Source organism: Sarcophilus harrisii, chromosome 1 (assembly GCF_902635505.1).
Source record: "Sarcophilus harrisii chromosome 1, mSarHar1.11, whole genome shotgun sequence".
Lineage (NCBI taxonomy): Eukaryota > Metazoa > Chordata > Mammalia > Dasyuromorphia > Dasyuridae > Sarcophilus > Sarcophilus harrisii.
The window spans coordinates 684,174,365-684,201,746 of record NC_045426.1 but is presented as its reverse complement, the minus strand read 5'-3'; the positions used below and the strand labels follow the sequence as shown (position 1 = coordinate 684,201,746).

Genomic DNA, 27,382 nt, shown 5'->3' with positions numbered 1-27,382 from the left:
ATGCGCACCCCGCTCTTTGTGGCTAGAAAGAGAGCTTTCCTGTGTCCCCGGGTTCAAGGCTTGTGGAATGGGAGCTTTGCAATCCTGCCTGGGACGGTGTGAATGTGCGAGGGAGCGCGCGTGGGGAGGGAGGCGGGAGGAGGGCGCTAGAAAGGGGGAAGAAGGCTGGAGGGAAGGTGCAGACAGGGGGCCCGGCGGCAGCCAGCCAGCCAGCTCCGTCTCTGTCTCGCTGGGGCAGCGGCGGAGGCGGAGGCGGAGGCGGAGGCAGAGTGAGGCTCCACTGGTTGGGGAGGGAGGCTGGAGGCGGGGAGGGGCCGAGCTAAGCCAGCCGAGCGGGGCCGGGCCGGGCTGGGCCAGCCTTGGAGCTCTCCGAGGCAGTCACAGCTGGAGCGCGGCCAGGCGAGGCTGAAGCAGAGGCAGCGGCAGGGACAGGGGCAGAGGCAGAGGCAGAGGCAGGGGCAGGGGCAGGGGCAGGGGCAGGGGCAGGGGCAGGGGCAGAGGCAGAGGCAGGGGCAGGGGCAGGGGCAGGGGCAGGGGCAGGGGCAGAGGCAGAAGCAGAGGCAGGGACAGAGGTAAGGGCTGGAGCAGAGGCAGAAGCAGGCGTAAAAACGGAGGCAACACAGAGGCTGGGGGAGAGGGAAGGGCAGGAGTAAGTGCAGAGGCAGAAGCGGGAGCAGAGGCAGAAGCAGGCGTAGGGGCAGAGGCAGCAGCTGCCCGGGCAGAGATACAAGCAAGAGCAGGGGGAGCGGGAGCCCGAGCCGGGCCGGGGCGCAGCGCCCCGCCTCCGAGCGCTCCCGGCCGGCCGATCCTGGGCACTCCGTTCCGCGGGCCGGAGCCCCGAGCCTCGCTGGCCTCCCGCCCCGCCGGGCCCGTCCCCGCTCGCCTCGCCTCCCTAGCTCCGTCCCGGCGCGCACGTAATGGGCTTTCTGCACTCCGGGCGGGGCAGATGGGGCCCGGGGGAGGGCGGTCACAAATCCCACCGGTCTGCGGCCTGGGAGCGGGGCGGGAGGGGCCCCTCGCAGACGCAGACAGCGCGGCGGCGGCCGCACTTGGCTGGAGCGCGGCGCCGCTGGCACGGGCGGCGGGCCGTGCGTCCATCCGGGCGCGGTGCCCCTGCCCCGACTGGGCCGGTCCGCGCCTCGCTGCGTCCTCGGGCTTCAGCCCGCCCCGGCCTGAGCCTGCCCCGGCCCCCCCCCCTCCCCGACGACCCCCCTCCCCTCTCCTGCGCCCCCTCGTCCCTGACGCGCCCCCCTCTCCGCTCTCCCCGCAGGCTCCCAAGTCCCGGGCGCGCAGCCCCAGCCCCCGGCGGGCAGGCCGGCCGGCGCCTCCCCTCCTCCTCGTCAGGCCCGGGCTCTGGCTCCCGCAGCCCGAGGAAGAAGTGGAGCAGGACGCAGCGAAGAGGGGGCCCCGCTCCCCGCGCCTTGGGCCCGCGCCCCCCGCCGCCTCCATCGTGCCCCTGCCCCCAGCCATGGTGGGCCACCTGCACTTCCAGGGCATGGAGGACAGCCTCAAAGAGAAGAGTAGGGAGGGCTTGTTGGACAGTCCCGACTCCGGGCTGCCCCCCAGCCCCAGCCCGCCCTTCTACTCCCTGCCCCCGGGGATCATGGACAGCAGAGCTGCAGGCAGCGGCGCCTCCGCGGAGTCCTCAGGAACCGGGCTCCACGGGGACCCCCAGGAGACCACAGGGGTAAGACCGCCCCCTCCTTCTCCATCCCTCGCTCCCTGGTGCCCAGGGCAGCCGGAGCACCTGCCCCCTCCCCCCCATTTGTTTAGCGATTTGGTGTGTGACTGTGGAAATAGCTGTGGGCTTCATAGTCTCAAGGGAGCTGGTGCGAAGGATACCAGGAGATCCATCAGCTCAGGTTTAAGGGGAAGAGGTTTTCAGGGGGTCCACTCCTTCATGCAGCTGGTTCAGTGAGCCCCAAAGTTAACCCATCCCGAGTGTTTGCCAAAGTCCCCCTTGCTTCGGGTCTTTCTGGGAGTAAGGTAAACGGGGGAGGGGACTCGGCTGGGCACCTGATGGTACAATCCCAGAATGCCCTGGCTCTGCCATGTGATGTCTACATTGCCTTTTGTGACTGAACACAGTTGAAGGAAGTCTGAGTTGAGGGATGCTTTTTTGGGGGAAAGGAGCTGAAATGGATTAACTAGCTTATTAACAGCCTCTGATCTGGTAGGGTGAGAGAGAGTCCAACCCCGGACTTGTGGGTGACTCTGGACTTGTGTATTTGTGCCGAACCTCACTTCATATCTACTTGTGCCATGAACATCATGAGCCAGTATGGAAAATGTCTACAAATCCCCTATGTGAGCTTAAAGGGGGGGCCCTAAAGTGATTGGAGGTGTGAAGGACAGACAGAGCTTTTATTGGTTCCCGTCAGAAAGCTGCTCTTCAACACCGGGCACCACTTAACATTGCCACTGGGGAGTTCTGCCTCCTCCAGAAACCCGGGTCAGAGTGGGTGGTCAACTGTGGCCGAAAATGTGTCCAGAGCTAAACCTGGACAAGGGAGTGAGCTGAGGAGACAAAACCTGAGAGTTGAGAAGCCCAAGCAAAGGAGATGGCGCCAGGACAATTGATTCCGGGTTGTTTTGGTAGCTAGAACTTTTGCTGATTCCTCTTGGTCTTCTGTCTTTCTTACAGTATCCTTAACATTGTGGTCTTGATTTAACTGGTTGGTCTCTGTCACTCGGCTTCCCTGCACTCTTCCCCATCTCTTCTCTTCTCCTTTTCTTCTCCTTTTTATATCCTCCTCCCCCTCCCCTCTCTAGAGCCTGTCCCCTCTCTCACTCCCCTACCCAACTCCCCTCCCTTTCCCCCTCTTCTGTCCCCTCCTTTTCCTCCTCTCCCTTTCTCCCCTTCTCTCTCCTCCCCCTCCCCCACGCACATCTCTCAGGCAGCTGGGGAATGCTCACCTGACCCTTTCCAGGTACTTTCTGCTGTGCATTAATTACCTTTTAGTCCAGGTGAAATCCCTTCCTTCAGCAATAAGCAGAGCCAAGCCCGGGGGAGCAGAAGGCTCAGGGGAGCCTCTCCTGAAGCCTCACAATGACTTTGTACCTTGATTATGTGTCTTCCCTCACCCCCTTTTGGGTGGGGGGGCGGGTGCCCGAAGCTGTTTTCATTGAAAGTGATCTCCTTCACGCCTAATATGCCAGATTTCCTGCTGGAGAAGCAGTGTCTGGGTCTCAAAGACATTTGGAGAGTATGAGAGTGTCTGAGGCCCGTATGGGGGAGTGAGAGAGGGGATGGAGGGCCACTTCCCACCCTGCACCCCTAAGATGCTGGACAAGCGTGGCTGATTTCTTGGGGTCTCTTCCCCCTCCACGTTCCCACTGTCTCCGCTTCTCTCAGCCTGGGGAAGGCAGAACAAATAGACCCATTTTGTCTTGTGGCTTGTGTTAGGTTAAGGTTGGCCCCACAGCCCCAGATGCCTCTTGGAGAGCTCTGCCAGCTAGGAGCCCCTCCTGGAATGAAGGGAGGCCCCAACTCCCCCAGCTCTGGCATTTCCAACGTTCCCAGGCCTTTTCTCGGCCTCTGGGGTAAGGTTACCTCTGTATGTCCCTGGGCCTAGCAGAGGGCAGGAGGCAAAACAAAACAAGAAAAAAACAAAAAGGGTGTGGATTGAGAGACCAAGGTGCCTGGAGGCGGGCCTCTCCCGCTTTTACCTGTCTGAGTCTCGCTCTTGGTTCTTCAAAGGAAGAACCTGGACCAGAAGGCCAGTAAGAACCCACGATCTAAATCATTTCGCCTCTCGGGCCTCAGTTTCCCCCCTTGTAAAATAAGGTCGTTAAGTGACTGTAGGTCTCCTCGGGAGACCTTTAGAATTCTCTGTGATTGTCCTGGTTCACATGTGCCCAACCAGTGGCATTCCCCAGGCCTGTGGACTCAGATGGCGTGCTGTATTTTGAGTAAATTTTTGGTCTTTGCCAGCACCACATTCTGCACATAGTAAGCACTTACAGTCCAATTCACTGAGCATTTATTAAACCCCTACTAGGTGCTAGGCTTTATCCTGGGAATGGGAGGAGAGGAATCCGTGGGCTCAGGGAGTTTGCTTTCTCCCCTGAGCTGGTCAGGAAGAGGGAGCCAACAGGACAGGTAAACTCCAAACAGGATCAGGGATAGTTCAAAATAATAAACACGGCCAGAGGCAGGAGCAGCTGGGGTGGAGGGGAGCAACAGTCAAGTCTATTTAAATCAAGTCCGGGAAAATCAAGACTAAAACGATACTGTTCCCGCTCTCAAACGGCTGACCTTTGACTAAAAATGAGAACTAGAGATTCGTGCTGAGCTTTCTGAAGTTTATATACATCGGCCTGCTTAATCCTCGCAACTTGTGAGGTTTGTCAATGTTACAGGGCGGTTTTTACAGCTGAGGAAGCTGAGGAAACTGAGGCTGAGAAAAGTCCTTCATCCCAGAGCCAGTAAGAGTTGGAAGGCAGAATTTGACCAGGTTTTCCGGACTCCCAGCTAGCTCCCTGACCTGAAAGATGGCCTGGGAGGTAGGCGCGAGGCGCTAGAATCATCCCCGATTGTGGTGACCAGGTACGCCCCAGCCCAAGCGGGGCTGGATCCCGCTCCCTCCTTTTGGGTCTATCTTTTGGGCCGGGTCCAGGGGGCCGCTCCCAGCACCTCCACGCCCCCCTGCTGCTCATCGAGCGCTCGAGCCTCCATGTGTCGGGGTAGCTCGGCCCTATAAAAAGGTCCAGCCTCCCTCTAACAAGCACGCCTGAGCCTCCAAGACAATGCTCCATTGATTCTGGGCCATCCAGTCAAACGTCTGGGCTACAGCGTCAGCATCCAAGAAAATATGAAAGTCACGGTGGGGCCAGGCCCATAAATAAATGAAACCCCATTTACACTGGGGTTTTTTCTTGCACTTGCTTTGGAGCGGCCTGGAATGTTCGGCTCCCCTCCCAAACCAAACATGCCTCCGGAGTCCCTCTGGGCATTGGGGAGCAGGCGAGCCGGGAACGGGCCTCCTTTCCCGGCTTTTAATGTAACTGTATTACTGTGTGTGGGTCTGTAGCTGCCTTATTTTTTTCAAAGGGTGAACAAAACCCCAAAACAGGAGGCATTTTTGTGAAGTAAATTGAAGGTTCGGTCAAATGGCGTCGGAAATCTTGGACGCTCCGTCGGCCCAGGGAGGAGAAGTTGCCAGGCCTGGAACCGGGGCTCTGGGTAGGAAACCAAGCTCTTTGCTAGGATGGGAGCAGAGGGAGGCGAGTCAGAGGGGGCTCCCCGTCTGAGGAGAAAGGGCTGGCTCTGCCATCACAGGCCTCGGGCTCCGACCCTACATCCCAAGGCCTTGTCCCGAGGAAGAGCCTGCCCAGGATGGCCGCTCAGGTCCCTTCCAGGCTGGAGGTACGTTCTCGAGAGCTCGGGATTCCATCTGTGACAAGCTGAGCCAGGTGACCCCTAGGGGCCTTTCAGCCCCCACAGATGTCACCCTCTCTGGCCTTCCCTAGGGGGCCCAGAATGGGCGTGTGATTTGTCCAACGTTTCACAGCCACTTACAGCAGAATTAGGCTAAAGCTCAGGTCATTTCACAGGGCTCCATCGGACACCTTGCTTCTCCCCTGACGGACACAGAAAGTATCTGTGGGTGGACGCTGGCGGAGAGTTAATTTTTTCATCTGTGTGTCCTGAGGGGAGCTTGCCCAGAGGCTGCCTCGGGAGGCAGCAGGCCATTTCTTCTTGGGCCCTTGTCTGATTGGCTAATGTGGCGGAGACTCGTAGGTGGGACTTGTTGGGACTCAAAGGGCCCTTCCAGCTCTCAGAGCAGGGGACTGTGGGATAGGGAAAGGGAAAATTCTGCGTGGGAGCACTCTCACGTTAGGTACAATCAGCCTCAGTTCCAAGGCAGGGCCTAGTCTGCACCGTCCGTTCCGATGCACTGGGGACTCTCTTCTCCCGTGTCCTTCTCTGCTTCTCCCCTTCTCCTCGCTCTGCTGCCCGGTAGCCTAGTGAGGGTCTCCACTGTCCACCCCCGTTCCCAGCAGCAGGAAGGGGCACCCTGCTGTTGACAGGAGGACTACCCTCCTCGGGGGTATCAGTGACTGAACGAGGGCAGCGGGGTAGGCCGTGCCCTGGACGTGAGACCCCCGGTGGAGATTTTGGCTGTCCCTTCTTGGAAGGATGATTGGAAGGATAGAGTCTCAGCAGAGCTTGAATCCAGTGAGGGGGAATCCACTCTGGCCCATTTCCCTTGGGGTGACCTTTCCTGCCAGGAGCGGAAACCCTGGGACCCTTATTCTTCTCTAAATTAAGCACGTTAAGAGCTGGATTTGGCAAGTTCCTTCCCCTTCTGAACCCTGTCCTCTTAGGAATCAGAGTTGGATCCCATAGTCCTGAGTAGCAGAGACTGTGTGTGTGCATGTATCTAACTGTGTGCATGTATACATGTGTGATACATATATGCACGCAATGTGTGCTGGATGCAGCTGTGTGTATACACAGATTGGGAAACAAGTAAAGAGATAGCACCAGAATGGGGGGAGGGAGTCAGGAAAGACTTCTCCCAGAAGATGGGATTGGAGTTGGGCCTTGAAGGAAGCTGGGGACGTGGGCGGTAGACATGAGGAGGGTGAGTGTTCCAGGGCCTCCCTGTGGGAGGCCACAGGGAAGGCTCAGGGCCCAGACATGGTCTGTCTGTCATTGGGGGACAGTGTGGGGAGACGCGTAAAGAGAACGGACAGCCAGCTCGCGAAATCTCTCCATTTTGAGAGAAGACACCAACTTTCACCGATATAGGAAGATTTCCACGGCCACGAGTTCCCTAGGCCCAGTCCAATCCCTATTCCATCCAGGATGGCAGTTGGGGTGACGATAAATGGGCCCTGGGAAACAGAGGTTTAATTTTTGGTCATAATCCCCTAGAGGTACATATATAAGCTGGCTGGCACAGTGGATAGAGTGCTGGCCAACCCAGGAAGACCCGGGTTCAAGTCACACATTTCCTGGCTGTGCGAACCTGAAAAATCACTTAACCTCGGCTCAGTTTCTTCGTTTTGAAAATAGCATCTTCCTCTGAGCATTGTTAGGATCAAATGAGATTATATTTCTAAACCTCAAAGTCCTGTACAAAAGCTGTCATTTATTCTTCTTATTATTATAAATATAACTAATAGTAAGCAAACTCTTCAATGCCAATCAGATAATAAGGCACATGGGGAAGAAAAAGCCTAGGAAAGAGGGTTTTTTTTTTCCTTTTTTGGTGGGATGGAGGGGCACTAGATCTCTGATCTCATTACATTAGGGAACTCCCATCCAGGCAACTTCTTTCCTTGATGCAGATCTATCTTAGAGCTGCCTGCGGGAGAGGGGGGCGGCAGGCAGATGGCAAAGTGGACAGAGCGCCGGCCCTACAGTCGGGAGGACCTGAGTTCAAATGTGGCCTTAGATACTTCCTAGCTATGTGAACTTGGGCAAGTCACTTAACCCCAATTGCCTTGTCAAAAGAAAAAAAAAAAAAAAGAAGTTGTCTGGCCCATGGAGAGTTGAGGGGATCTGTCCAAGGTCCCACAAGAGGTATACATCGGAGGTGGGGATTTGGGTTTTCTTGAGCCCTCTGCTCTGGCACATGGACTCTGAAAGGACAGATAGAAGAAGACCCGGCTTCTTAAACTGGGCTCTCATAACTGAATGTAGGGGTCATAAAATTATGATTTATCATCAGTAAAAGTCTGATTTGCACCCCTCTTTTCTATACCCACATATCCGGGGTTGGGTAAAAATTTGTCCGGTGAAAGAAGCCCTGATATGAAAGACGGTTCTGTGAGACTTTGGGAAGTGGATCCGCTCACCTCTGAGGGCTCTTTCAGCCCCAGATCAATGATGTTCTGATAAGTCTGTTTATGCATAATGTATCAGGCAAATGAAGTCTGGGTAGTTATCAGCCCTGCGCCGCTGGCAGCAGACAGTACGGTCTTTATGGGCTCCTGGGAACTAGTGGGGGTGGGGACAGGAGGAGACTGTACCTCTTATATGCTTCTTCCTGGTGGTTTTGAGTAGAACAGGGCCCCAGTATTTCACCTGGCTTCCTGCTCATGGGATGCTGTCTGTATGCTGTCTACTGCCCTAGCTGGAGACCAGGGAGGCCCAGTGCACCGGTGGTTTCTTAACAAAATCCCTGCCAATTCCAGGCCCTTCCCACATAATTTTGCCAAGGTCGATGTTTAGAAATAACATTATTAGCATATTGGAAAAAACACCCTAAAACTTACCAGTCACCTTGCTCTGTTGAGCCCGTCCTTGGCATTTTGTTTCCCGTGCAGTTTAATTCATTTCTTTAATTGTTTTGAATTTTGTTTTTTGTGAGGCAGTTAGGGTTAAGTGACTTGTCCAGGGTCACACAGTTAGTAGGTTAAGTTTCTGTGCTGGACTTGAACTCAGGGCTTCCTGGCTTCAGGGCTAGTGCTCTATCTGCTGTGTCACCCAGCTGTCCCAATTTAATTCATTTCAACAGGAATCTTATAGCGCCGATCTCACAGGATTGCGGGAAGATCAAAGGGTAAAGCACTTTGCTGAGCTCCATCATCCTCTGGTTGTGGTGGTGCTGTCCGCACCTGGTGTTTTCCTAGCGTTGGAGGTTTTGTGGCCCAAGGTCACGCCACAAAGCAGGTTAGCTTAGAGCGGGCTTTCCCCTCCCTCCTCTGACCTGATCCTCATCTCTTATTGGAGGTCGGCTCCATGCCTTCTGCCATTGCCCACTTAAGCATTTCCCAGAGCAAAAGGCTTTCAGAGACAGAACCACTGTTTGTACTCCTCTGGTTGGCTCAATTTTCCTGCCTCCCTCTACAACCCTCTATAGATAAACTGTCCCAAGATGAGGATGGTAAGAGTACTTTTTTTTTTTTTTTTTTTTTGGACAAGGAAATCGGATAAAATAACTTGTGCCAGAGTTCACACAGCTGCTGAGTGTTAAGTGTCTGAGGCCAAATTTGAACTCGGGTTCTCCTGACTCCAGTGCTCTCTGCCCACTATGGTGCCAACTAGCTGCCACCTAAGTAAACGTCCATTCTGAAAGCTCCTCCCAATCCGCTGTGGAGGGAGAGTGCGGCCAAATGGCTATGAACCCTCCCTGGGCTTCAGTCTTCGCACCTTGGGGTTTTCCTGGATATTGACCTGATTGGCCCTTTCCTTTTTCTGCTCATTTTACAGATGAGGAAACTGAGGCAAACAGGATTAATTGACTTGCCCAGGGGCACACGGCTAGGAATTCTCTGAAGCCAGCGCTCTGCTGCATCAGGGGCTGAGCTGGTTTTCCTCTTTGGATACTGCCCCCTTAGAGGCTGGGCTTCCCAGTCAGGCCAGCCTGGATTCAGTTTCCACCTTGGACACATGCTGCTGACTTTGTGTCTCTGGACAAGTCACTTAACTTCCCAGCGCCCCAGTCAACTCTTTAAGGAAGCTGGGCCAGAAATTGAAGGGACGTATCCAATGTCCCCCATCAGAGGAAGGGTCTAGACCCAGGTCCTGCAGCCAAATCCAAATCTTTCTCTACTGCCCTGAACTCCAGAGTCAAAAGACTGGATTTCAGCTCCTCAGCACACCAATGTGTGCCTTTCAGCGCTCTGTGCCTCAGTTTCCTCATCTGAAAAATGGGTGGTGGTGGAATAGATGGCTTCTAGGGTCCCTCCAACTCTAGAATTATAACCTGGGTGCTTTGGGGAGGGGCTTTTAAAAGAATCAGTTCTTATGTGCAGCTGGGAGTGTGGGGAAAATAGTTGTGCATGTGGTTATTTGTCAGTTATTGTTTGAAACAGCCCTCGAGGGGCTCCAAGGGGGCCAGGAAGGGAGAAGGTCAATGGGAATTGATTATAACCATGAAATCTCTGAACAGCCACTCATCTGTATACATCTTTCTATTCATTCATTCGCTCGTTTATTCATCCATCTATGCATCTCTATCAAGTCATTCATTCTCTCATTTATCTCTAATGATCCTTTTATTCGCCTTCCTCTCAATCCATACATTCACTCATGTATTTATCATCTGTTTTTCCATCCATCCATCCACACATCTATCATCTGTTCTCTGTCTGTCTTTCCATCCATCCTTCAATCTAAATGTAGCCTCATTCTCTCTGAGAAGGGACTTACCTTTCTCAGAGGACTTTCAGGCTCACCTTTGGGACCAGGGAAAGGACTTCCTAATGAACTTGCCAATTGTTTGGATGGAAATTCTATGAGTTCAAAGGCATCAAGGTAGCACAGTGGATAGAGTTCCAGCTCTGAAGTCAAGAGGACCAAGTTCAAATTTGACCTCAGAACACTTAGCACTTCCTGGCTGTGGGACCCTGGGCAAGTCACTTAACCCCAATTGCCAGAAAGGGGGGGGGAGAGAAAGAGGGGGAGAGAGAGAGAGAGAGAGAGAGAGAAAAGGAAGGAAGGAAGGAAGAAAAGAAGAAAAGAAAAAGAAAAAGAAAAAGAAATAGAAATTCTCTAAGTCCTTCCCCCCTAATCAGCAGACCATCTTTCTGGCCTGGTATATCCTGCTCGTGTGCTTGGCAAATCCCTTCTTCCCAGTGTGTTTCACCCGAAGTTGCATTGACCTTTTATTTTTATTGTTTTTCTCAGTTAAAAAAAAGGGGAAAAAATGAGTCTTTTCACATACATAGCAGAGGGCAGCTAGATGGTACAGCGGATAGAGGGCCTGGCCCAGAATCATGAAGACATGAATTTAAATGTAACCTCAGACATTCATTAACTGTGTGACTCTGGGCAAGTCACCCAACCCTGTTTGCTTCAGTTTCTCCATCTGTAAAATGAACTGGAGAAGAAAATGGCAAACCGCCCCAATACGTCCGCCAAGAAAACCCCAAATGGGGTCACAAAGAGTCGGACTAATCAGTAGACAGACGACCTTGGTTGCATATGACCGTGCCAGCTGTTCCTGCATTCAGGCTACTTCCTTCAAGGTTTCCAGTACCCTCACCCCATTAACTTCAAGGCTCCTCTGCTGGTCTCTGCTTGCTCCCTCTCTGTCCTGTGCATTGAAATGAATGATTCAAGGATCCCAGTTTCTTTGTGTAACATCATGGTTTGTTCTCCCTTCTCCTCCCCATTCTAAAAAGGAAGAAACACACACGTTTAAGCCAAACCAGTGCATACGTTGGTCAGAATGTCTTCTCTGGCATCCCGAGTCCGTCCTTCCCCCCTCTCTCGGGACATGGCCCACCTCTGGGGCCTCCGGACTCCCGCCGGGTCTTGGACACAGTCAGAGTTCTTTAAGCCTTTCAGAACTTCCTTTCGGTGCCGGCTCCCTCCATCGGGATGAGTTTCTTCCCCTCCTGGAGACCGTCTTGTGTCCATCATCTCATTTGGATGCGGTTCTCTGCGTGTTGTCTTCTCCTTCTCCCCCTTCCCCGAGACTGGAAGCTTTGCTGGAGCAGGTGCTGGGCTTTTGCCTTTCCTTGTACCCTCAGAGCTTAGCGTAGGCCTGGTACACAGCAGGTGCTTACTAATTACTGTTGGCTAAGTTGCATCCTTGGAGGGAGTTTCTGTGCTGGGAAATTCTCCACACAAATGAATGCAAAGCAGGCCCACATACATATAAACATGTGGGTTTATTTAATAAATTTTAGTGTGTTGAGGATTTTCCCTCCCAGCAAATGAGACCAGAAAAGGCCAGGGAGTCTGCCTTGGAGGCTTGAGGGCTTCCCAGACCTCAAGATCTTCTCTCCACGCCACACGACCTCCCTCCCGGCATTCTCTGCGCAGTCCTGCGGTCTGTCCGCAGTTATTAGTCAGGCGTTTGTCTGGCCTTCTTCAGGAGGCTAAACTGGAGGGGTTTTGTAAGCTCAGACCTGGGAGGGACGTCAGAGACCACTGGTCCAATGCCTTATGGGACAAACTAGAAAGGGGAGATCGGGGTTGAGGGGCTTGCCCAAGAGCATCCCTGCAGGTTGGGGGCCTCCGGCTCCGAGTCCCCAGGCTGATGGCTCCCAGGCCCAACTTGGGCCCGGGCCCGGCTGGTTCCAGTTGCTTTAATAGGACGTGCTAAGCCGCCACAGGCGCGCGTAGCCTGGCAGCCGTGGAGGAGCGCCTGGGCCAGGGACAAACCCCGGGCATGGGTTTCCAGGCTCACCCACAAATCCTGCCCGGCTCGGGCGACCAGGAGACCGAGGGCACAGTCCCGGAGTCCCAGTGAGGATGCAGACTTGTTTTGTTTGAAGTGGAGCAGATGCCCAGGGCCCAGGGTATTTTTGTTTCCAGAGCCTCCTGGCTCTGGGGGCTGGGTCCAAGGGGCCCACCTTGGCTGGACTGCCAGAGAAGAGAAATGGGATAAATGTGTGGGACAGCTCAGGGGCGCTGGCCGGGGCTGCTGGGAGCAGAGGGAGGCCACCCCTTCTTCGGGCCAGATTCTCATCGGATCCCCTGGGCCAGACAGTGGACCACTCTGGACCTCAGTTTCCTTCTCTGTTGTGTGAGAGGCTGGGTAACTCCTAAGGCGGGCTTTTGGCTGTAGCTCTAGGATGCTTTGGCCCTTCCGCTAATCCCACCTGTGTTATGGGGGAGGATCACAGAATCAGAGCCAGAGGGACAGAGGCAGCTCTAGTTCACATCAGGAAATGGAGGTCCAGGGAAGCCTTAAGGTCACCCAAGGAAAAAGTAGCAGGGGAGAGATTCAAACTCGGGCCTTTTAACTGCAGGGTCCCCGGTTCTTTCTGCCTTGAAGCCTGGGTCTGGTTTCCTCCTTGGCCTGAGCCTCGGGATGAAACGACCATCTCCGATTTGCTCCAGGCATTTGACCTGTTTCATTATTAATCATTAAGGACAGAGCCATGTAATCATATTATATAATAATCATTGTATGTTATAATTATTGCCATGTAATAATTCCATTTTATTTTATTCTATGAATTATAGAATTAATATGTTACTAATTAAATAATTTTGATATGGCAATAATTATGTTCTAATTATTACATGATTATTCTAGTATAATAATCATGGAACAATAATAGAACTTAAATTGGGGCAGATCGGTAGGTGGTACCATGGATAGAGTGCCGGGCCTGGAGTCAGAGACTCATCTTCCAAATGGAAATCCAGCCTCAGGCACTTCCTCGCTGTGTTAACCCTGCTTGCCTCAGTTTCTCCATCTGTCAAATGAGCTGGAGAAGGAACTGGCCAATCACTACAATATCTTTGCCAAGAAAACCCAAACGAGGCCATGGAAGGTCAGACAAAATCAAAGAGACTGAGCTACGAGCCTTTAATTAGCTCCTTAAGGCTTAAAAAGCCCTTTGCAAGTAGGTATGATTATTATCCCCATTTTGTAGATGAGGAAACTGAGGCAGGCAGAGGTGAAATGACTTGCCCAGGATCATAGACACCGAGTCAGTGTCTGAGTCAGGATTTGAATTTGGGTCTTTCTGACTCTGGCTCTATAACTATTTTGCCCACTGAGTCACCCTGGCTCGTAAGTTATTCTGTCTTTGATTTAGGGGCAGTAACATTATTTCCAAGGAGATCAAGGTGCTCTTCTCGGCTTTCTGCAGCCACAGGAGTGGGGCAGCAGCAGAAATGGTCACATCGGAGTCAGAGGTCGTTATTATGTAATCGGTCAGTCACATCTGATTCTTCGTGACTCCATTTGGGGTTTTTGTGGCAGAGATACTGGCTGGTTGGTCATTTCCTTCACTGACTCATTTGACAAATAAGGAAACTGAGGCAAACAGGATTAAGTGACTTGCCCAGGATCACCCAGCTAGTCAGTGTCTGAGGCCGGATTTGAACTTGGGTCCTCCTGTCTCCAGAGCCAGGGCTTTATCCACTGTTCTACTGAGCTGCTGCAGGAACTTTGTGATTTTGATTTTATTTTTGATTCCTGGATTTGGATATCGTTAGTCTCCTTTGTAATCCTGTACATTTTATTTTCGGCATTAAAAACTGTGCTTATGAGTGAGGGTGAAGGCTGCCCTGGATGGCCCGAAGTGTCCAGAATGGGCTAAGATCGCCCGGACTCTTCAGGCCGGCTGGATGACCTTAGATACATCAGAAAACCTCTGTGAGCCTCTGCTTCTTAATTGGTAACACGAGGAGCCTTTTAGGGCCAGTTCTGAATCCTGAACAGCTAGGCCTCTGGGCTGGCCCTTGCCTGGGTCTCTGAAGCCGCAGGCCTCCCCCCACCCCTTCCTTATCCCCCCCTCCACATACTTCACTAAGTCCACGGATTTAGCAGAAATGTGGCCCGGAGTCTCCAAAGTGGCCGTTCCACTGTGGCTAGAAAGTTGCATTTTTGGCGCCAAACCGTGCCCTCCCTTGGCTGTGACGGCCGTTTTCCCTGCCCGACGTCTGAGCCGGTGGGAGCTCGTGGGCTAGAAGGGCCGTTTTGATGTTCAAATAACGGGGGAGCTTAGAACCTGGGGCTGGAGTCTCCTGGGGCATCCCCTGTGAAGGCTTGGTTGCCATCTGCTCTGCCGGAACGGGGGCCGGGGTGAGGCCTGCAGCCTGCCTGTGTTCCGTTAGCACCACTAATTTTTCGGTGACTTCCAGAGCTGTCTGCCCACCCTGACCTTTCTCCGAGTTTTCTTCCATCCATTAACTTCCAGCATCTCCTCCTGAGATTACAGCTGAGGTGTGGACAGAGCTTTGCCAAAGCTTAAAGTGCCATAGGAGAAATCTAATACATAACCTCGCTAATGCCGTAATTAATAATTATTAATTTAAATAATTAGATACAATGATGTAAAATAATATATAAAAATAATTATAAATCTACAACAAATAATACATAATTATAAATAGAAACAATGAGTTAATAATTATAATTAATTTAGAATATCTGCCTATGGATAATATGTAATATTAATGATAAATAATAATATGTTAATTATAAGTATGATTAATTATGGATTATAATTTATAACTATATACAAATAATATATAATGTTGGTGATAATAAATAACACAATTAATTATAAATATAAACAATTAGTTAAGTGTAATTAATTTATAACTATAAATGAATACTATATAATATTGGTGATAATAAGTGATAAATATTATATACTTATAAATATAAGCAGTTAATAATGATAATTAATTTAAAATAATTCTAAATAAATATGTTCTATTAATTATGATGATGTATGAATAAATATAAATAATTAATAATAATTTGTAGCAATATTTTTACCATTATTATATGATATCCTGTTCAGTCATTTTAGTCATATCTAACTCTTGTGACCCCATTTGGGATTTTCTTGGCAAAGATATTCCAGTGGTTGGCCATTTCCTTCTCCAGTTCATTTTACAGATGAGGAAACTGAGGCAAACAGGGTGAAGTGACTTGTCCAGGGTCACACATCTAGGACGTGTCTAAGATCAGGTTTGAACCCAGATTTGAACCTGACTCCAGACCCAGCACTTTATCTATTGTATCACTTCGCTGCCCCAGTCATAAATATACTTTACATATATAAGAAACATTATCAATAATTTAATAATTTGACACATAATTTCTTAAATTTACTCAACGATTTCTTTGTTATGTGGTCTATAATATGTCATAACTAAAAACGATTTAATAAATTACTTAACACAAGAATTAACGCCCACCCAGCATTTATGTGGCGCTTTAAGTTTGCAAAGCGCTTTGCCGGTTACCTCATTTTTCTCTCCCCCGATGAAAGGCAAGTTCCCAGAGGGCAGGATGGTTTCATTTGTGTCTCCGTGCCCACGGGCAGCACAGTGGTTGGCAGAGGGTAAGACTAGGGCACGAGGGCCTCTGGGATTTTGCTAGATCAAAAACTCCAGGTGAGGAAACTTCATCCACTAGTGCAGGTTGGCACCTTCTCTGCAACACGGGGCGGCTCAGAGCCCTAAGAATTTGACATTAGAAGGGATCGAATTTAAGAATATCTTAAAGGAACAAGCCCATCACTCCTCACAGGATGATTTTTCAATTTTTTTTATAAAGCCAAGAGAAAAAAAAAGATTATAGGATGAAAATTTCTAGGTCAGAGAATTGTATTTTTGCCTTGATTGATTTATCTGGTTCTTAAAAGACTTGTGGGGATGGATGGGGGTGGGGCACGGCTGATCTGTGGCAAGGTAGGACTTGAACTCAGTTCTTCTGAACAACAGTTGTTCGACATATTACGTTGTTTTCCTGGCAGAGATACTTGAATAGTTTAGTTTCCTTCTCTGGCTCATTTTGCAGATGAGGAAACTGAGGCAAACAGGTAAAGTGACTTGCCCAGGGTCACACGGCTGGCAAGCGTCTGAGGCCAGATTTGCAGGAATCGTTTTCCAGAATCCGGGCTCTTCCCACGCGCCTTTCCCGCCTTGCGGGGGTCCCGAAGCTGGTGAATGGCGGAGGGTCTCACTGACCCCCTGCCTCTGCTCCATGGACGGGCCTTTATCAGGCACCTCGTACACGCGTCAAGCGCCTCAGGAGTCGGGGACACAGAGACAAAGGGGAAATGGGACAGAGAACTCGGCCCTCTTCCTCCTCCCTGAAATCGCGGGCCGGGTCTCGCCCATCAGTGAGGGAGCCTTCGGGGGTTGCGGGGGAGGGTCCTCAGAAAGAACTGGAGAAAGGGGGGCTGGTGCCGCTCCGCTGAGCTGTATTCTCGGCCTCCACCTTAGAAGGGCCTCCTTTTTAGGGAGAAAACGAATCCTGTACAGAGCGGGAAGGCCCGCAGTCCCTCCCCCACCCCGGGCCTTCCTGAGAGGTGTATTACTGATGGAGAAGATTCGGACTCGCACCTTCTGACTCCAGTTCTGTTTCCTTGGTTCCCCACCGCCTTAAGAGTCTTGGGAATCGGTGCTTTCCGGAGCTGCCGAAGCTTTGGTTCACGTCTCCCCGTGTTCCGTGCGCCTCTTGGGGCTGTTATGGGAGTGTGAGGGGCAGTGTGGCTCGGGGTGGGGCAGGGTGCTCAGTTTGGCCTCTGGGTTCAGACAAGGACTGGTTTCCGGACCACGAGGGGCAGTTCTCCCACCCGAGCTGATTTCCTTCTCACCTCCATCTTTCAGACACCCCCCACCCCAGCTCCCTCAAGGCTCTGCACACAGCTGGGGTGGGGTGGCCCGTTGAGAGATGGCGGGTCCCTTCCTCGGAGGACTTTGACAGTGGCCGGCATGTTCTAGTGACCCTTGTCAGCTCTGAGTGCTCCAATTCCTGCTTTCCTGATCTCCCTTTGCCTAGCACACAGTAGGTCTTCCTGAAACATAGTTAATGTTTGTTGACCGACTTACTGACTCCTACCTCAAGTTATCCTGTATCGGGCTGGCCCAGTGCCCAGTACACAGTAAGAACTTAATTAAATGCTGTCTAGGATTAGCCTGTATCGCTGTAGCAGACTTTAAGGTCTTTGAGGGAGGCGTCAGGTTTTGCTCTTGGCTCCGTAGCTATGGCACATAGTAGGGACTTCATAATTTTGTGTTGGGTTGGATTGATCACCTGGCCTCCCAAAAGGGCAATCAAATTCTAGAAGAGTTCTGAGGTCGGCCAGATCGCTTACCTGCCCAAAGTTATAGCCCAGAGATTTCCTGCACCGTAAGGCAGGAAAGAACAAAAAAATAAATGGAGTTGCAGGGACTGAGTTCTAATTCTGACTCTGGGCCTCAGTTCCCTCATCTATAAAAAAAAGTGATTGAACTGGATGGCCTCTGGGTCTAGAACTCGAATATGGAGTAAGAAAAACAGCTGGGAGCTCAGTCTGTTCCATGCTTCAGGTGAAGAGGCTGGTTCATCTTTGTGGGCAGGTCCAAGGCTGAGATCATGAAGGGCCCCCCAGGCCAGCTGGTCAATGGACTTTGAGCACAAAAGTGCCAGGGCCTGGCTTCCCAAGAGCTTTTCTGGTGACATCCAACACTTAGCACACAGTAGGTGCTTTATAAAAATTTATAGTGAAGTGGCAGCTAGGGGGCGCAGTGGAGCACCAGCCCTGAAGTCAGGAGGACCTGAGTTCAAATTTGACCTCAGACACTTAACACTTCCTAGCTATGTGACCCTGGGCAAGTCACTGAACCCTAATTTTCATATATTTGCTGAGGCAGTTAGGGAGAGCTGAAGGGAAGCCAGAGGCACCCCCACCCCAGGATGAGAAGTGCTTACACTAATACCTCTTATTAAAAAATATGAACTGAAGAAATAACCCCACGATTGAAACATTATGGGAGCAGGGAAGACCGGGATTCATCTTCAGAATAGGACACTTTAGTAAACAAAGCTTCTCCCTCAGAGTAACATGAAATGATTCCCTGTCCAGAAGGAATGTATAGAAGAACTCAAAAAAGAATTCAAAAATCAAATCAGAGACACTGAGGAAAAACAAAGAAAAAAATTGAAACCTTCAAGAAAAACAAGAAAAAAAGTTAACCAATTAGAAAAGGAAGTACAGAGCCTCAAAGATGAAAATAACTCTTTGGAGATTAGAATCACACAAGGGGAAGCCAGTGAAGCTACGAGAGCCCAAGAAATAACAAAACATTATAAAGAGAAAATAGAACAGAATGTGAAACATAAGAAAAATGACAGATTTGGAGAACAGATCAAGAAGAGAAAATATGAGAATAATTGGACTGTCAGAAAGTTGTGGCCAGAAAGAGAACCTTGACACAATAATGCAGGAAATAATCTTAGAAAATTGTCCTGAAGTCATAGAACAGGAGGGAAAAGCAGAAATAATAGAAAAAATCCACCAATCGTCACCTCAAAGAGATCCTCTGTGGAAAACACAAGGGAAGGTTATTGCCAAATTTTGAAATTCCCAGATCAAAGAGAAAATTTTGCAAGAAACAAGAAAAAAACAATTCAAATACGCTGGAGCTACAATGAGAATTGTCCAAGACTTAGCAGCAGCTACAATAAAAACCTGCAGGTCTTAGAAAAATATCTGCAGACAAGCAAAAGAACTAGGCCTGTGGCCAAAAAATATCATATTCAGCAAAATTATCTCTAATTTTGACTGAGAAGAAATGGACATTCAAGGAACTTGCAGATGTTCAGGACTTGCTAGAAAATTTAACCTACGAACCAATATCAAACAGCAATTTTAAGGAACTCAACACGGACAAGCTGCTTAAATGTGGACAAATTGTTTTTTTTCAACATGGGAAATGTATATTTTATATTTAAGATTTACATCAACAATAGGGTAAATTTGAAAAAGATTGGCAGAGTAAAGGTAAAAATAGTAATCAGGTTATATAAATGAGGTGCAGAGGAAGAATAGACACAGAGATATTAGAGGGGGGAGAAGGGCTTGTAGTTCTGAACTTCGGGAATGGGTTCAATAGGCAACAACTATACCTTGATTCTCTGAAACTATAAAGAACTAAGGCGAGAGGGACAGGCGGATGAGGAAACAAAGGGCGAGGGAAGACAAGGGAGGGATTCTTGGGTGGGTGAGTGGGGGTTAAGTAATAGTAAGGTAAGTGAGGGAGCAGGATTTAATGAGGGTCAGCAGGGATGAGAAAGACGTGTGTGTGTATGTGTGAATGTCTGTATATATCTACATATGTATATATAAATATGTCATTTCTTAACTATAGCATGTTTGGGGGTGGGAGGATGAAAGGGGAAAAGAATAAAGTAAACAAGGTAAAGAACGGTTTACAAGGAAGTAAGGAAAATTTAGACACTCAGGAATATAATTTCTTCTACTAATATATATATATATATATTTTTTTTTCTTAAATTGATATTTATTATATATTTTGAATCCTCCCTGATATTCTTCTGGGCACCTGATGATGTTCTCTTTTGTTTTGTTTCATTTTGTTTTGTATTTCTTTTCTGGTTTTCTTTGTGCTTATTCTGTTTTTTTAAATAAAATAAATTTGGAGGAAAAAATGTAAAAAATTAAATAGAGGTACTTGATCTTAGCAAAAACAAATGAGTAAACATTAAAAATGTTATCTATTGTTATTATCCAGCACTTAGCACAGCCCCTGGCGCACAGTAGGCACTATATAAAAATTTTGGTAATTGTTATTACCAGCCCAGTTCCTGGCATGTAGTAGGCACTGTATAAAAATGTGAGTTATTGTTATAACCCAGCACTTAGCAAATACTTGGTACATAGTAGGTACTGTATAAAAGTTATTATTTTTATTCAGCTTTTGGCATAGCACTGGGCATATATAAAGTAATATATAATATATATAATGTAATATATATAACATAATAATATAGCACTGGGTAATATATAAAGTTAGTTGCTATGATTACCCAGCACTTAGCACAGCACCTGGCACACAGTAGGTGCTATATTAAAATGTTAGTTCTTACACAGCACTTAGCACAGCTCCTGGCACACAGTAGGTGCTCTGTAAATGTCACTTGTTCCTATTGGATCTTTCAGCTCTACACCCGGGCTCTCCCCCGTCCTCCCTTCTGATTCCTGAGCTCCTGCCTCATGTTGAGTTCCCGGCTCCTCCAGAAAGATGCCGGGGCCTGCTGTGTAACTAACTGTGAGTTTGCCCTTCTCCCCACTGCAGCCTCCTCACCTCCTCCAGGATCCTTCCGTGCTGGAGATGAGACCCAGATTGCACCCAGTGTTTTTTGGGGAAAGCATCGAAGTAAATCCTGAGCCTGTGCAGGAAATTCGGTACGTGTGGCTTGGGCCCCGGGGGAGAGGCTTGTGAGGGGGTGGGACATGACAGAAATAATCAGTGAGCATCTATTAAATGCCAGTTGTGTACCAGCCATTAGGCTGGGTCCTGGGCATGCAAATAGACCTTCCCTTAAGGAAATGATATTCTATCAGAGGAGACAACATGTACATAGACAATTTAAAAATAAGTAATAGGTATTAGGGGAGTAAATATAGTGAGCTTAGAAGAATAGGCTGGAGCAGCTTGTAAAGGTATTTAAACATCAAATGAAAATATTTGGTTCTATGGGTACAAGGGAGCTGCTGAAAGTTATTGAGCTGTAGGCCATGATTTGGTCAGATCTGTGCTTTAGGAAAATGACAGCGACGTGAAAGATGTATAGGAGAAGGGAGCGACTCACGGCAGAAAAAACAATTAGAAAACAGTTGTCATAATCTGAGCAAAAAGTAATTTGGTCTGAGCTTGGAGTTAGGAAAATGTAGATTTGCAGTTTGCCTGAATTAGGATGGAGAAAAGAGAGAAAGGAAGATATTCTAGAGACGCCATATTATGCTACATCCTAGGGATACAGAGATAAAAAAAAAAAGAATCCTTAGCCCCAGGAGCTGGGAGATGGGAAGGTGCAGAAGTAACTAGAATATAAAATATGATATTTAAATAATATCGAGAAATAGTAACTATAATATATAACTATATATTATATAAGTATATAACTATAATATAAATATTATATATAAATAATATAAATATATAGAGAAATAGTAATTATAATATATAATTATTATATAAGTATATATTATAGCTATAATATAAAACATGTATAAATAATTAGAGAAATATATAGAGAAATAATAACTATAATTAATAACTATTATATAAGTGTATATTATAATTATAATATAAAATATTATATGTAAATAATATAAATAGCAACTATAATACATAAATAGCTATAATATAATTATTATATATAAGTACTTAAATATTAAATATCTATATAGATAAATATAATATTAAACTAATATTAAAAATGCAGAGGAGAAATATAATGTGGTAAGAGATTGAGGGGATTGTGTAGGGATGGGAGGAGCATGGATTTCCTGGCAAAACTGGCTTGAAAGGACTGGAAGAATATCAACAGGCAGAGATTGGGGGGTGGGAGGGTAGAAAAAGACATTTCAGACATGGACGCCATATGCAGAAAGGCAGAATGGGAGAAGGAAGTGGAGTTTTCTGTTTAGGTGTGAAGGAGTATATTGTGGAATCTTGCCAGAAGGGTAGGTTGGAGCAAAGTTGTAAAAGACATTGAAGGCCAAGCTAAGAAGTTAGTGTTGTTCCCCCCCCCCCCAACGGGCAATGGGGAGCCATGGATGGGCTCTGAGTGAAGTGATCAGAACGATTTCTTAGGAAAGTGATTCGGGTAGTTCTGAGAAGAATGGATTTGAGGAGAAACTGCTGAAAGGGAGTCCAATTAGAAGAATATTCTGCTAGTCTAGGCTAAAGGTGATGAGGGCTTGAACTAGAGTGTCAGTATTGAATATTGAAAGAAAGAGGCAGGTTCTGGAGGTTCCAGAATCCTAGATTTAGAGTTGTTCATCTCATTCTGCAGAAAAAGGAGAAAAACCTTTAGAATAGAGACGCTGGTTGCTATTGGTTCCCTGGGTGATGGCGATGCTGGGATTCTAACCCAGAACCCACCCCACTACATTTCTTTAATACCAATGGGCCAAATACAAGTCCTGTTTCTTAATTGAGTAATTGATTAAATATGTATACTAGTCACCATTGAGTATGGTCTTGCCCCAACGTACTGATGAAGAGAAATACGTATGTAGTGATTTTACGTATCCCTCTATTATATAGAGATACATGTACATTTATGTGTATTTATGTCTAACAATAGCCATCTCTAGGGTAGGGGAGAAGAAAAAAGGGGAAAAAAGAAATTTACATGATAACTTTGTATATTTAGAGGGAACAGCAAGTTTTAAATGTAGATTTGCAGTTTCACGTGTACTATATTATGGAAATGGTTGTTTTCTTCCATGAATTGAAAATAAATTTTTACAAAAAAAAAACAAAAAACAAAGGGGAGGGAGAAAGAGAGCAAAATCCACTCTGGGTAAAATTGTTAAGTATAGACCAGTACCTCTTTCCTCTTATTATCCTTTTTTTTTTTTTTTTTTTTTTTTTTTTTTTTTTTTTTTTTTTTTTTTTTTTTTTTTTTTTTTGGAGAGGCAATTGGGGTTAAGTGACTTGGCCAGGGGCACACAGTTACTGTCAAGTGTCTGAAGTCACATTTGAACTCAGATCCTTTTGACTCCAGGATCAGTGCTCTATCCAGTCCAGCGCCACCTTGTGGCCCTCCTCTTAGTATTTATTCACTGACCGTCTCCACACACCTTTTCTCCTAATGCAGGCTGTCATTCCTCCGAAGGTAGAAATGAACTGACACTCTCTTCTGCTTAACTGTGTCACACAGTAATGAAGAAACTACTTAGACACGAGCTCGGTCATCGCGATGCTACTTCCCCAAAGCGCCACTCACTCCCACGCTGCTAATTCCGAGCAATAACTAGTATTAGCGGATCCTTACTTAGAGAACATGGGGATGAGGAGGAGCTGCAAGCGAAGGCGATAAAGCAAAGGGAGAGCGCTGAGGAGCATCAGGGTGATTGTCGGGTACTGCAGGTCTGGCAGGATGGGGACTTAGAGCAGCGTCTTCTACTGTAGACCACAAGGTTCCCAATGGGAACAGAGAATAGAGAGAGAGGGAAGGAGAGGAGGAGGGAGAGAAAGAGAGACAGAGAGAGGGAGGAAGAGGACAATAATAAAAGGCAGTTATCTTTCATAACAGTGGCTAGGGTGGGGGGAGATTGTAAAGTAAGGGATAGAGTAAAACCAGGTAAGGAAGGAAAGAAAAAGAGAGGGAGGGACTGAGACTAAAAGTCCACGAGCTGAAATAATCATGGAGTTGTGCTTACCTAGGAGGGGAACAAGGTTTTTCCCTTTTATGCTTTAATGTAGCTAAGATTTCATCCTTGTGATTGTTCCCTCTGCTAAAGCAGATCCCACCCAATCTATGCTTTTTGTATCCTACATGCTAGAGGTCTCCCTCCGGATCTTTTCTTCTCTTCCTTCCAAAAAATAAAACAGAACTGGGATCGCCTCTGCCGTTACCTCTCAGAGAAAGGGGATTTCCCTGGCAAACATTTAATGTCGGTCTCTCCTAGCAGTGTCCCTGCCTCCCATTTCCCCACGACAGCTCAGGTGCCTGGAAGCTCCTAATGGAGGCCCCAGATAAGTCTTGATCCATTAGACACTTCAGGGGCCATTACTAGGGCCTGCTGGAAATGGGATGAAGTCCTTAAATCCGCTGGGCCGGGACCCTGTTCTTTGCCTATCTCATGCGCTTTCCCCCTTTTTTTCCATCCTCCTGCTCTGTCCTCCTCAGCTGCAACTCCGAGATCAAATACGACTCCGAAAAGCACTACCGGGACGACATCTTCTACGTCCCCGTCCCCACGGTCACCTCGTACAGCGAGACCATCGTGGCCAGCCCCAGCTGCACGTGGCGCAGCTACAAGACGCAGCTGACCTTCGAGCCCCGCCAGCGGGCCCTGCGCTTCCAGAGCACCACCATCATCTTCCCCAAGCACCCCAGAAACACTTACCGCACCACGCTGCACTACAGCCTGGGCTGCCCCAAGCGCTGGTTCGCGTCCAGCGTGCAGCTGGAACTGTGCGACGACCCCCCCTGTCCCGAGGAGCTCTAATGGAGCTCCCGCTTGGAACCCTGGGGGGTGGGAGTGGGGGGGTAGAGAAAAGGGGGCTGGAGAGAAGCGTGGCCAGGAGCCGGGAAGGGATGCTGAGGGGGGCCGACTGGGGGAGCGGGGCTGGGGGTGGTCCTGGAAGGGGCAGGCTCGCGGGGAGAGCACAAGCAGGACCGTTCGGAGAAGCCGCCCCTGCCCTTGGCCCGCTGTGCTCGGCGGTATTGATCTCGATTTCCTCGTGGAAGATTAAATAAATATATCTATTTTATTAGCATTTTAAATGGAGTCCAGACACTTGGTTGGGCAGACACGGGCGTGGGGGACGTTCTTTTGAGATGGGGTCCGACAGCACAGGAGGCAGGGCGGCGTGCTGATTTATTTCTTATTTGGGGGGGCAGGAGTTTCCGTCCTCCCTGAGGTAGGTAAGATGTGCTCCCTGAAAAGAGCGGTTAGCGGGCTAAGCTTTAGGCCAGTGTTTTTCTCCTCGACAGCCGAGGACTGAGCAAGAGGATCCAAATGCAGCAGGATGTTACTGTGGGCCGAGGGACCCGGTGGGATTCTCCCTGAGTGGGGGGGGGGGGGGGGGGGGGGGGGGGTTGGTGGGCAGGCCTAGTGACGGGCAGTCTTTAAAAAATATTTTATTTTTTCTGGTTATACACATGTGCTAACTCTTTGTGTCCATTTCTTCATGGATCATGTCGAGAGAGAAAATCGGAACAAAAGGGAAAAACCATGAGAGAAAAAAACAAAGAGCAAAAAAAGTGACCATAGCGTGTACTGACTCGCAATCACTCTCCTGGCGATGGACTGTCTGAGGGCCACGCTCTGATAGAAAAGGCTGCGGCTGCGGGGCCTGGATTCGAATCTGTCACTGTGTGTGTGTGGCTTTGGGGGCTCAGCTGCTCACCCGTAAGGTGAGGAGGTTGCAGTAAAGGCCTCCTAAGCTCTTCGAGCGCTGATTCTCACCTTCCAAACCAAATGCTGGATGCGCCCAGGAGAGGCGCGGATTTGGGGCCGCCCGGCCAGAGGGATAACTGGGCCTGGGAGAACCTGCGGGATGCGTGTCCTGGGGGCAGCTTTGGCAAATGCCTTTTCCTACTGGCACGAGATGGATCGGCAAAGGCAACCGGGAAGGGGCGACGAGAGCCACGAGACCAGGGAGACCGATGTCAGGGAAGCCGTTTGGGGAGCAGGGGGGGTCGTGGTCCCCACGCTGCTCAGAGGTCAGGGAGGGTGGAGGCCAGGCAACGACCCCTGGGGGAGCACTGAGGACTCACCCATAACCTTGGAAAGAGCGGGCTCACATGTCACAAAAAAATGAACAAAATTAAACAGACTGGCCGTAGAAGGAGCCAGGGGGAGGGAGGGTCAGCAGCAAAGGGTCTGAGAAGTCCCTGGAAGGGGAGAAAGGGCAGGTAACGGCCTGGCAGGGCTGATAATTGAAGGGGCTTAGGGAAGCCTTCCCAGGGAGCCGGGGCTGGAGATGGGAGGGAGGGAGTTCCCGCACCTGGTCTTCCAGAGGCAATGCCCGGAGTCACAGGGAAATGGAGGGTCCAGTGTGAGGACATACAAGGAGGTCAATGAAATCGGCCGGAGGAGGTAATAAAGCTGCATAACCTGAGTTTTCTCAGTAAGGATTCTAGGCCAGCCCCTGGGGCTTCAGGGAACAGAGTTTGCCAAAGGGGAAAAATGTGCTGCTGTGAGAAGTGGGATTGTCGATCAGAGCGGAATGGGCCAATCGCCTCGTTTTACAGATGAGGAAACTGAGGCAGACTGTGGCCTGCCTAACATCACGCAGCTAGTTAATGTATGAGGTAGAATTTGAACCTAGGATTTATCGCTGGCTCCAAAATCCAGCATCCCACTGGCTGAGCCAGGCCACCTTTCCAGAAATTAAGGATCGTTCTGGAGCTTGGAGGCCCAGCTGAAGCCCATCTTGGGAGGAGTGAATCAGAAGCTGAGAAGTGGGAGGGACCTCAGGGGCCATCCGGGGGAACTCATTGTGGGGGGGGGGAAAGACCTGGGCCTGTGTGGACATCGTAACAGCCAGCAGGGCCCAAGCCCCCCGGATGGTCTCCTCTTAGAACTTGTGGCCCGGAGAAAGCTCCGAGCGCCTTTCCTGAAGTGGTGTGAGCGTGGAGCCCTGCCCTGGTGACTATTTGTGTGTGTGTGTGTGGAGAGAGAGAGAGAGAGAGAGAGAGAGACAGAGACACAGAGAGAGACAGAGACACAAAGACAGTGAGAGACAGAGACAGAGAGAGAGAGAGACAAAGAGACAGTAAGAAACAGAGAAACTGAGAGACAGAGACAGTGAGACAAAGAGACAGAGAACTCAGAGACAGACAAAGAGACAGTGAGAGACAGAGACAGAGACAGTGAGAGACAGAGACAGAGAGACAAAGAGACAGTAAGAGACAGAGAAAGAGACAGAGACAGTGAGAGGCAGAGACAGAGAGAGAGACAAAGATAGTGAGAGACAGAGAGACAGAGACAAAGAGACAGTAAGAGACAGAGAAACTGAGAGACAGGCAAAGAGAGTGAGAGACAGAGAGACAGAGACAGAAAGAGAGACACAGAGAGATACAGAGAGACACAGAGAGAGACAAAGATAGTGAGAGACAGAGAGAGAGAGAAAAGGAGGAAGAGAGAGTGCAGAGGAAAAGGGTAGGGGGACACAGGGACACCTTGTCTGTGTGCTCTTGACAAAGTTTGAAGCTTGTAGCCCCTCCCTCATGTGGTCCCTGTTGTTCACCAAAGGCTGAGCTGACACTGACCACACAGGATTTGATCACAGAGTGATAGGAAAACAGAATGTGGAGACTACATTTGTAAAAAAAATAATAATAATAATAAAATAAAATAAAAAATAAGCCTGCTCCAACAGTGTCCTCTGGGCGCGTCCTGTGCTGCTGACCTCTGACCCCAGAGGTCACCGACTCTGACCTCGAGCCGAGGAAGAGTCCCAACATCTCTGACCAGGGGCGCGGAGCCGAGGGTTAGGGCCCAGGTCCCCACTTTGTGCACC

General features: G+C 49.1%; 1 protein-coding gene across 1 annotated transcript; it reads left to right on the top strand.

Annotated features, from left to right (window-relative positions):
* Window positions 1-543: 543 nt before the first annotated feature.
* Window positions 544-24,578, top strand: LOC100913841 (refilin-A-like). Its single transcript, XM_031948431.1, has 4 exons — window positions 544-914; window positions 1,271-1,687; window positions 20,468-20,577; window positions 24,039-24,578. The coding sequence occupies exons 2-4, from the start codon at window positions 1,469-1,471 to the stop codon at window positions 24,358-24,360; spliced, it is 651 nt and encodes a 216-aa protein (XP_031804291.1). The 5' UTR covers window positions 544-914; window positions 1,271-1,468; the 3' UTR covers window positions 24,361-24,578.
* Window positions 24,579-27,382: the final 2,804 nt, after the last annotated feature.

Coding starts and splice junctions, on each gene's coding strand:
- LOC100913841 (XM_031948431.1), top strand. CDS start 1,469: ATGGTGGGCCACCTGCACTTCCAGGGCATGGAGGACAGCCTCAAAGAG. Junction 1,688..20,467: donor ACCCCCAGGAGACCACAGGG/GTAAGACCGCCC, acceptor TCCCCACTGCAG/CCTCCTCACCTCCTCCAGGA. Junction 20,578..24,038: donor GAGCCTGTGCAGGAAATTCG/GTACGTGTGGCT, acceptor TGTCCTCCTCAG/CTGCAACTCCGAGATCAAAT.